This window comes from Parasteatoda tepidariorum, chromosome 6, assembly GCF_043381705.1.
Source record: "Parasteatoda tepidariorum isolate YZ-2023 chromosome 6, CAS_Ptep_4.0, whole genome shotgun sequence".
NCBI classification, from domain to species: domain Eukaryota; kingdom Metazoa; phylum Arthropoda; class Arachnida; order Araneae; family Theridiidae; genus Parasteatoda; species Parasteatoda tepidariorum.
The window spans coordinates 42,224,218-42,235,656 of record NC_092209.1 but is presented as its reverse complement, the minus strand read 5'-3'; the positions used below and the strand labels follow the sequence as shown (position 1 = coordinate 42,235,656).

Sequence of the window (11,439 nt, the reverse complement as noted above, 5' to 3'; positions counted from 1 at the left end):
TACTTTAAGTTAAAGCAACAAATTATATATATATATTAGTAAAAATAACAGTTTATCGTGAGTATTTCGGATCTTTAACTTAAAGTAAAAGTTCAATATGTTTAATTTAATCATTAAAGTGTTCTGATAACAAATTCCAATGCATAAGTATAGGGTCGTTTATTGATCGTTATATGCAGTAAAGTAGGAAAAAGTAATAAATATTTATATGAAATGAGGGGGAAAAGTTTGGTGGCCTTTGTAAACCCGTGCAGAAAACAGCAATGAATTTAAAAATAAAGAAATGAAAATGGTTATATACTCAATGAAGTATACCAAACATAAAAGTACGGTCACGTTTGAAAATGTTTGTATGGAAATCAACTTGAAAACACAAGTTAGGTGATTAAATTTATGAAACAATTAAATTTATGGTGAAATCATTTAAAATATAGGAAAAGTTTTATTAAGTTAATTTTAAAACTAATTTAAATAAAATATCCAACGAGGAACTTATAGTTTAAAAACTTCAATATCAAATGCTGAAGTATCACGATGATTCTATGAGATGCCGAAAATTTTTGGTGAAAATAGTTGATCTGCTAAGTGACAGTCTCGTTGTTAATTTATTGATTGAAATGATAACTTTACTTATTGGTTAAGTAGATAAAAATAGTTACATTTTAGTTATGATTAATAGCTATCTATCCCAACCCAACTATCCTTACAATCTTATCAATGGAACAAATTGTAGCTTAAGAGTAGGCAAAAATATAGTTAAATTGTGGTTATGATTATTAAAAATTTCTCCTACCTATAAGCACAATCTCATCAACAGAACAAATACCACAAAAAACCATTATTGGTTTCATTACAAATGATGTATTAAATTAAAGCATAACAATAAAATAGCAATGAAAATGTATCAAAAACAAACGTTTTCTACAATATTTGTTGAAAGTGAAGGGAAATATTTAGATTTTTTTATTATTATTTGAATGAATCATGCGTAGAGTCTCCTAGATTTACATAAGTAACTCTTAATAGTTGATTTTAATATCTCTTTTTAATAAATTTTTTCAGTTCAGATGGTATAAAATCTTTATATTACAATGAAAATGTATTGCACCAGTGAAAATTTCTAAATGAGAAAATTTTAAAAGTCAAGTTTTTAAACAAAGAATAGTAGTAAAGCAACAAATAACTTTACACACAGAGGCATCTTTAGCAAAATCTCTCTTATTTTCAAATTAAAATAATATAACAAAGCTGTATTGCGTCTTTTACTTCTATGAATACCAATCTGAACTCATGCATAATGAGGAAAAGAAAAACCGTAACACAATACCAATGACTTATGATATTTAATATATTTTTAATGTCCGGAATAAGCATTTAAAATAAAAATAAAAAATATTTAGGGTAGAAAAGTGAGGGGAAAAATCACCCGTTTTGTCAAAATTTTTTAATAACTTAAACCACCCTTTTTAAGTCCCCTTTGTTTTTCACCAGTGGTCTTTCAAATTTGTGGCTTCTGAGTAACCATCCTCCTTCCTCGATGTTTTTCAATTCTTATAATCAGCTTCAATGACATTTTATTTAAAGAAAATGAATTCTAAATGAGTTAATGGGTCTCGTTGAAAAATGTTTCATATTTTCAGCTCAAATAAACTAGGTAAACTGTAATTATATCTAAAGCATATATAGGGGAAAGGTATCAAATATGGGTTAGTTCAATAATATGCAACAACCTTTTTGATGCCGATGGAGATGATGGATTCAGCCAAAAACAATCTTAAACGCATCTGAAGTTTGTGGGAAGACGATAATGAAAAAACAGAAGGCCTTCAGTAGGTTGCGGTGTGATCATAGAATAAGAGTGAAAAATTTCCTTCGTTGAGTTTTTCAGTTAGTCATTGAGGAATATGATTTATTAGTCAAATTATTTATGTATTATTACATTATATATAATTTATATATTACAAGTTTAATATTATTTATATATTACAAATTATATATTATTTCGTCAAATGCGAATTAAGCATTTTCGGTCAAATGATTGCCTATAAATAACGATGGTCTAAGAAAGTAACAACTAGATCTAATGAGCAATAGTAATAGTACTTTAATCACGTTGCACTAGAGTTGTACATTAGGGTATTTTATTTTATTTCATAACCGTCGTTGAACAGCCGGCCGTATTTCTCGTTTACGAATACTAATGCTAAACTCAGTAGCCTTGTAATTTTAAACCCAATCCAGAAGACAAGGGAGCTCCTGGAGCAAGTATTGGGAGAAATTTACCTTCAAGGAAGACTTTTGGATGAAACTAACCCGCATTTGCGTTTCATGGAGAGAAAAACCATAAAAACCTCCCAGGGTTAACCTGATGACAAGGGGTCTCTAACCCATGATCCACCTACCACTGAGGATATTTTGTGTCAGTATTGTGGTCGGTGTGATCCGGGTTCGGATTTCGCATCGACCAGCCATCTCTGGGATTCGAACCCGGTTCACCTCATTGGACTGCAAACGCTCTATCCCCTGCGCTACTACGGCTCGCACATTAGGCTATTAGCGATGGTTTGGGAAACTTTCTTCAAGATAATCCAGCGACATACCTTCACAATTTTGATCCTCATCAGAGGAGGCGGCTCCCCCGCTTTAGTAGCCCGACTACCTGCTCACGAAGTCAAGCACTTTATGGTAGAAGAGTTTTAATGAAGATTGCTTCCACTCACCCTCAGGTCCTTTTGCGGGCTGATGGGCACTATTATGGTGGGGCGGATGGATGACCAAAATGGTCACCCATCCGCTGACTGACCGCCGACAATGCTGCTTGCGAACGATCGACTGGGTACCGTATCTTGCGATCTCTCACTCCTCTGTGGTATTTGATCAGATGCAGGGGCGGATCCAGAAATTTTTCCTGGGGGGGATCATAGACTCAGGTTCCCCCCCACCCCCCACCCCATAAATAATTTTTTTTTTAGAAAAAAAAATTTTTTTAAATATTTTTTTAAAAAAAAAACTAGGGTTTTTAGTGCCAGTCTTCTCATTTATTTTTTTCATAATGAACAATAGAACAATACATAAGTAATTCAAGTATTCAAAATCTTTAAATAATAAATGTAATGCGTTTATTAGAAACTTTGGCAAATAATCTTTGGTTAAACCTGTTGAAGCGCGCTTCAACATTATTAATGTTTACAATGAAACTATGACGAATTTCGTTTTAATCTTTTGGATTATGAATCTTGAAACAGTGAAGAACTTAAATAGATGGAAAAAAAATCGATTTTTCCGACCTACCTAGGTGTATATGCCCTCTTAAATAATTTTAAAATATTTCATTTCATTTGTAAACTATTGAAAAAATTATTATTTTTATTTATTTTTTTCAATTTTCTTTTTTTTTGGGGGGGGGGGCATCTTTTTTNTTCCTAAGCCCCCCCCCCCCCGCTGGATCCGCCACTGATCAGATGAATTTAATATGTCACGATTGTGTCTTGATGCTATTCTATATTGAGACACCTTTTCTAGTTTTTGAAAATTCGTGAACATTTTATTTTGTGAGAAAATATTGCGATGCTTTTAAGATTTGTAAATTCTACCGATCATCTTTTTTTCTCAGGTAAAAATTATCATTTTCACATGGAATTACCTTTGAATAACCACATTTTATAATCGTAAACAAACTCTTTATGGCAAAAATAAGCAAAAAGTGTAAACTATTGAGATCAGATATATTGCAGATAGAGATTACCCTCCATATTTTGAGATTCCAGAACCCAATTACGTCAAAAAAAATTCATTTATTTAAAGAATGTGTATTTTTGTGTTAGCTTTTTTCCCCTTTGACTAATTTCAACTTTGACTATTTTCAACTTTCACTAATTAATTAGCATATTTGAGGCTGGTTCATCGAACGTTAGGATTTTATAGCTTGTACGCGAAAATTTGATCATCAGATCAAAAGTTATTTAGATATATTTTAAGCAACTTTTTTTTTATTCGCGTACTATATTTTCTAATCAGGCTACTGTGGAAATAGTAATTACAGTACAATAGGTCAGCAGTAAAATTTTAAAGTTTATTAACAGTACAATCTTAACTTTGCTTTCAGCTTACGATAAAAGAAAACATCAATTATCGATTATAAAGAATTATACACTGTATACTGTACGATTTTCGAAATTCCATATATCTATATAAATTCTATATTCTATGTATGTTTATTTCATATTTAAAAGTAATTGGAGAGATTTTTACAAAGTACTCTCCAATCAAGTTACAATCAGCAGTTTGGTTACAATAGGCTAGCAGTAAGAATTAGGAAGTTTATATACAACCTAATCTCGGTTACTTTTTTTTCAGCTCGCAATATAATGAAGCGTTAATTAATCATTATAAATGCTATACAATTTTTTAAAAAAATGGCTACACATTTATTGTTTGTAAATATTAGTCATTGCTTACAATAAGATTTTAATAATTCAACGCACGTTTCGTGTTATATCATATTCAAAAGTAATTGAGAATATAGTTACAATGTACTCTCCATTCATATTACAATCGAAATCTGTCAGATTACAATAGATTAGCAGTAAAAATTATGAGGCTTATTACAAAACGTAATGTCGAAATATTTTCCTAATTTTTATTGCTTGCCTATGTGTACATGGTAAAAGGAAGCAATAACTTTAAATAGTAAATTTTTTTTGTACATATTTTTGCACTGTATACAATATGACTTTAAATAAAAATGCCATATTTATTTTTGGACAGAATTTGATTTTAGATAGCTGTAAAGAAAATGCAAAATTAAACGTACTTTATTATTTTTAATTCGAAAGTAATTTGAAAAAAAGTTCGTTACAATGTTCTTTCCAATTATTTGCTTTTAAAGCTTCCGATTAAATAAACTAACCATTAAATCAGTGCAAACGGCGTAATTTTTTTACTCTTTTTGTTTATTATATTTACAAATAAACACTACTTTCTAATCTTCAATGTTTCTCCATTGGTCAATAGATCTTCCAGATCGCAAATGAAGTGCGTCATTCATTGGCTACAGTTCCACGCTTGAGTGACCATTCTGGAGCGAGGCATTTCGAACATTGATCATTGCCAGATTGCCCACGTTAGCAGACGATGTTACTTTTCACTTCATCTCATTCATTGTTTTCGTTCTTTGTGAATTTTTTAAATGTCGTTAATCGAGAATGTTAATTGGTGTTGTTTTTCGCTTCTGCTATGTAATGGCGATACGATTTCATATTGTTATGAATTTAAGGAAACTGCTTAATTAATGCCTATTTCGTGTCATTTATTTTTTGATTCTGGAGAAACGGACAAAACAATTTCTTCATTTTGTGCCGCTTGCCTGGTTCGGATATGACCAGTCCAGGTAAGTCATACTTTGATATAATTTATCGTGGTATTACCAAAATTTACCAAGTCCAAATTTTAATAAAAATTTGCAATGAACATTATTTTTTTTAATTTTAAATTTTATATTTCATGATTTACTCAATTATGTTTATACGTAAAGGTTCTGTTACTTAAAATGAAAATCTTATAAAATCATTTCTTTAGTCTTTCACAAATAATTGATGCTTTTATCAGAATATTATTTTTTTTTTTCATTTTCAGATCAAGCTTTTTTAAATGTTTTTTCCCCCTCTTTTTGTAGCTTCTTATTCAATAGTTAATTGATATTCAGCACCATGTTTATTAATTGCCTACAGTTATTAAGTGCTTAGAGTCCTCTACACTCACGAAGAAAAAAAATTACTCTAAATATAAAGTATACTTTATTTTCTCGTGCTAATCTATATTTAGTTTTTTTTTTCTCCAATTCTTTAAACTCAATAACTTTTTTTAATTTTATTTTTTTGAATTAATGCTTTTTATGAAAAATAGTTCTTATATTAATTTCTAGTTCTTAATTATAATTTAGTACTTAATTATAATTTAGTACTATGTTGAAAAAATGTTTTCCACTTCATGTTTCTAACAGGCATAATTATAAAAAACGTTGGGTCTATCTAATAATATATTTCTTTTTAGCATTCTTCTTTCAGTATTCTTCTTTAGTACTACCTTTTTAGTACTTCTTCTTAGCTATGAAGTTTTTGTTCGAATTGTTACAACTTTTTTCAGATTTTGTTTTCGAGTTTTTGTTAATTTTTCGAATTAATGTTTCTTTATAAAAATTTTTCATTGTATCAATTAATTGTATCGATGGTTAGTGTTGAAGTATGATATTATGTAAATACTTTCTGCTACATATTTCTACCTATTATAATCATAAAATAATTTTGTCATTGAATTAAACAATGGCCTGAAATTTGGTATTATTGATCATTTATAGCCAAATGTACTCGGAGAAAAAATGTCTGGTTAAATTACTGCACTTGTACGGTAATGACATCTCTGAAAAAAAAACATGATTCTGGTAACAAAACTAAAATATTTGGTACTTCAATCATTTATTGATAATTTTTCTGTTCATATGGAAATGGTTTACCGGAACGTTTGGTTTTCAAAATTACAGTTCTTATTTCCACACATTTACTAAAAAATTCAAAACTGAAAAGTAAATTTAACCAAATTAGATAAAATATACTCAATAACCAATACCAATAATAATATAATTTGGCAAAATTGAAGTAAATTCAGCCAAATAGTTAGTTTTTAGGTTATGCTCTAAGGAATCGGTGATAAAATTACCAAATTTTACATTTACTATCAAACAGCATGGTACTAAAACAGTATTTTATTTTTACTTTAAATCATTATTAAAGAGCTTCAGTGAAAATAACCATGGGATCAGTTTTCCAATAGAGCCGAAAAAACGGTAAATGTTACTATGGCCTGGTAGTTTTGACCATGCTTTTTTTTTGCCAGTGTGTAACATGTAAAACACAATTATTTAAAATTTTTTTTTAATTATTTTGCCCCTGAAAGACGATTAAAAAATTCTAAATTCATATATTAAGCTAAAACTAAGTTTAGTTTTGTTTTTACATTTTAAAATAAGAATATGAGTGAGTTAAAAATTTTGCGAGTATAAGTACAAATATTATTTAATCAGCTTCACAATTACACGTTTACTAGTCAATTTTGTCCCGCAGTGGACTGATCGTAAAGACACGGTTCCCAGTGGAACACTGAAGTCAAGCATCACTGGTTGCAGTCAGTAAGCGGGTGGGTGACCACTTTGATCAGTCTGCCTAGGGACCGAGGGTGCGCGGTATCGGTTCTCGGTAAACTGCTCTACCGTAAAGTGCTCGACTTCGCGCGCAGGTCATCAGGCAACCAAATCATGGAAGCCATTCCCTTTGTAGAGGATCAAAATTGTGATGGCACGTCTTGGGGTCATTCTCCCGACCGCCGCCAATAGCCCATTAAGCAGCTCTAGTGTGACATAAATAAAAGTACCTACCTACAATTACGTACATACAGTTTAGAAAAAACTAAAAATAATAATCAAAGGCAAGTATGTGATAAAAGCTGTTTACATATCATGTAGGCTTTTTGAAAGTGAAAAATGGAGCAGTAACACTTTGACGAAGAAAATTCATTAAGTATACTTATAAAAGCTTTTTTTTTAAAAAAAAAATGTGGTTTAACTGTAAAATGTACAAAAGAACTTTCATACAAAGTCGGTTCAACTTTAAGTCTAAAGCATAATTTCCAGTTAAATTGCTTTAAAGTAGGTTTAACCTTCAAATTTACCGAAAAACTTTTTACTTAAACTACTTCTAAGAGATGTTCTATATTTAAAACTTACAAGAGAATTTTTTTTTACGCTTTTACAGAAGAAATCATGTTATAAAGTCGATTCATCTTTAAAATAACTATTTCTTGAGTAGTTTTTTAAAGTTAGTTTAAGCTTATTTACAAAAAAAAGCCATTATTTAAATTCATTTTTAAAGTTTACAAAAGCCGGTTCTATCAGCCAAACGTTTTTGATCATCAACCTCAAATTTTACATTTCTTCTCGACCCCTCCATTAAAAATGATAAAAAGATTATGTGCTTCTTATATGATTTATTTTATTTTGACAAAATCGAATTTTTAAATAAATTAATAAGAAGGTTTATGCTACTTGGCTAGATTAGCAATGTTTAGTTCAAAATTTGTTAACTTCAATCTCGGAACTTCATATTCAATTTTTAATTCTCCGTTTTTTTTAAAAATAGAAAAAAAACACATCTTTCTTTTGAGTTCAACTTATAATTAAAAAACTCCATATTGCATATGATCGAGTATCGATATTTTTAACTCGAGCAGAAAGTGGTGCGATAATCCATAACTTCAATATTTCCAAAGCTTAATTTAAAATCATTGCGATTCAATTGCATTGAATTGAATAGCATTGTTATTCCTTCCTAAACCCATAATCGACCTTTGATTGGATAAACTCCTAATTATATTACATCGACCCTTAGGAGTCGATATTGACTATTTTGAAAATCCCTCGTTTAACCTTAAAATTTATTTAAAAGAAAAACTTTTACTTTTTAAAATTAGTTTATTTCATGACTTTTAAATCGACATAATAAAATGCATTTTTATGTTGCTATTTTCAAATAATCGATTGTATCGCCCCATTGAAACAGCTGATTCACTGATTCACCTCCACTTTTTCATTTGAAAGACTTGAGGCAATATAATTATGACGCGCATTTTAAAACTGTCCAAAAGAGCCATTTTAATTTTTTTTAATGTTCATGAGGACAATAAAATGACTCTGAGTATGGTCTTTTTGAATAGTAGAAATTCCAGAAATTTGCAACCTCTGTATACCTCTGGAAACAATACTAAGAAATAGTTGGATGAGAAAATGCCGTATTAGGAAATAGTGAGATTTATTGCCCTGTAACTTTCAAGTCAACAATTATTTTCAAAACTTTTCGAACTTTTCTTCTTTCTGACTTTTTGATGGAGCTAATTATCATTTAGCGGTACACGGAGAAAAAAACCCACCAAAACCTCACATGGCTTGCCTGACGGTAAGAGGACTCTAATCGCCTACCTCTTCCGCCTACCACTGAGGATATTTTACATCAGCACTGTGGTGGGTACGAGTCGGGTCCGGAATTCGTATCGACCAACTATCGCTGGGATTCGAACCTGCATCAGGTGGCGAGCGCTTAATAACCTGAGCCACCATGGCTCAGTTCATTATTATTTATTTTGTTCTATTTAATTTTACAACCATCGTTGAACAGGCAATCCAGTTTTTGAGTTCACGGCTAATCATATTCAACTCCGTAGCCTTGCAATTTTGAACCCAATCCAAAAGACAGGGAAACTCCTGGAACAAGCAATTTGCTTTCGTGGAGGAGTTTTTGATGGAAGAAATTTGTATTCAGGCCATCAAGAAATTTGCCCTGGTTGAGGACTTTTTAATGGAATTAACCCGCATTTGCGTTACATGGATAGGAAAGACACGAAAATTTCTCACGGTTAGCCTAATAGCAAGGGAATTCTGACCCATAATCCGTCTACCACTGAGGATATTTTACGTCAGCACTGTGGTCGGTGCAAGCCGGGTGCGGAATTCGTTTCGACCAGTCATCGCTGGAATTCGAACTCGGGTCACCTCATTAAGAAGGGATCGCTCTATCTTCTATGCTTCCACAGCTCAGTTCATTATTAATGTTAGCTATTCCATAGTAGCTATTATAATAACAAATCTCCTACCCATATGCGCAATCAAGTCAACCTTGTAAGTACAAATCACGCCTAAAAGCTTTCTTGACTTTATTTCAGTTGTTATGGAACAACTAAGAACAATAACAAAAAAAATGAAAATGCGTCAAAAATTAGGTAGTTAACATTATTCTTGCATAATGCCGCAAAATATAATGCTTTGATTTTTTTTATTTCTTTTTTTTATATATTTGGTAGCTTTTGGTAGCCTTGATTTCGAGGATTTTTTTCGTACACGAAAATAATATTGGATTGATCGAGTTTTTAAGGGAATTAAAAGCAGTGTTGGTAACATAAACATCTTAACATATTTATTAACTTACTTTTTGTGAATTTGGCAGCTTTTTTTAATGCTCATATATCAGTAATTTTATGCGTATATTTTTTTTTATTTCCAATGCAGCAGGCGATACGGACATTATCCTAACGCTGTACAGAGATCAAAATAAAACAAAAATACAAATACAGAAGGAGATAAAATATACAAAATACAAAAACAAAAGCAAAACATCAAACACTAAAATTAATTCCAGAACTTAAATTGAACAAAAGTTCTCTGGCCTCCCAGTATCGGGAGTAGATGCAGTTCTTTGTCAGAACTGAACAGTTTAGAAGATGTCCAGCATTCATCGTCGCACCACTGCGGCAGAGGGGGCAGGCAGGATTATACACTATGCGTATATGAACAGGATGACTTTACGCTTAAAATATGCTTAATCCATTCAAAGGGTTTTGAAAACGTCTTAAAACATTAAACTGAAAGCTGTGTTGATGTAGTGTAAAAGTAGCTTCTTAAACTATGTATCTAATTTATTTTTACGGACTTCGGCACCGTATTGTTTCAATACATAGTTTCTTGCAAAGAATTCAATTTTTTCCTTCAAAAAAAGTTTTAACAATTGAAAAAATTTACAAAATATATTTAAAGCTTTTCAAACAATTTCATCTGAATTGTAAATAATTCTAGTGAGGAAAATTACATTTTCAGATATGTTGTAAAATATTGTTTTCAAAAACATTTTCAGTGTGAAAATTTAAAAATGATAAAAAGCAAGTTATTACGGTAAAAATTATTTTGTTCAAACAACGTATCGAACTCTAAACTACTGAATGTAATATCTCTTTTAAGCTTTATGTCTTTTCTATTAAGCATAGTTAAATATAGGTAGAGCTGTATTGTCTTTATTTTATTGCATTTTATTAAATGTGTTTTTACGCTTTATTGCATACTTATTGCAAAGGACAAGCTACTATATAATTTAAAATAAAGGTTGAATACCTTATTCAAAGGGATAATAGACACTTTAAGAAATTGATTTAATTTAAAAATAACAAATTTTAAATTTGAAAATAACAAAAAGCAAAATATTACAGTAAATATTATTTTGTTCAAAAAACATATCGAATTCTAAACTACTGAATGTAATATCTCTTTTAAGCTTTATGTCTTTTCTATTAAGCATAGTTAAATATAGGTAGAGCTGTATTGTCTTTATTTTATTGCATTTTATTAAATGTGTTTTTACGCTTTATTGCATACTTATTGCAAAGGACAAGCTACTATATAATTTAAAATAAAGGTTGAATACCTTATTCAAAGGGATAATAGACACTTTAAGAAATTGATTTAATTTAAAAATAACAAATTTTAAATTTGAAAATAACAAAAAGCAAAATATTACAGTAAATATTATTTTGTTCAAAAAACATATCGAATTCTAAACTACTGAATGT

At 30.2% G+C, this 11,439-nt stretch overlaps 1 protein-coding gene across 3 annotated transcripts in view; it reads left to right on the top strand.

Moving 5' to 3' along the window:
• The window catches only part of LOC107440588 (myelin regulatory factor-like protein), a 138,113-nt gene that overhangs the window by 45,604 nt on the left and 81,070 nt on the right, over positions 1-11,439 (top strand). The window contains exon 1 of one of the 3 annotated variants that reach the window (XM_071182259.1): positions 5,243-5,389. The exons of the other annotated variants lie outside the window; for them this stretch is intronic. Within the exon in view, the coding sequence (XP_071038360.1) occupies positions 5,377-5,389 (13 nt within the window). The 5' untranslated portion in view covers positions 5,243-5,376. Of the gene's footprint in view, positions 1-5,242; positions 5,390-11,439 lie in introns of those variants that run through there. 3 annotated transcript variants of the gene reach the window in all.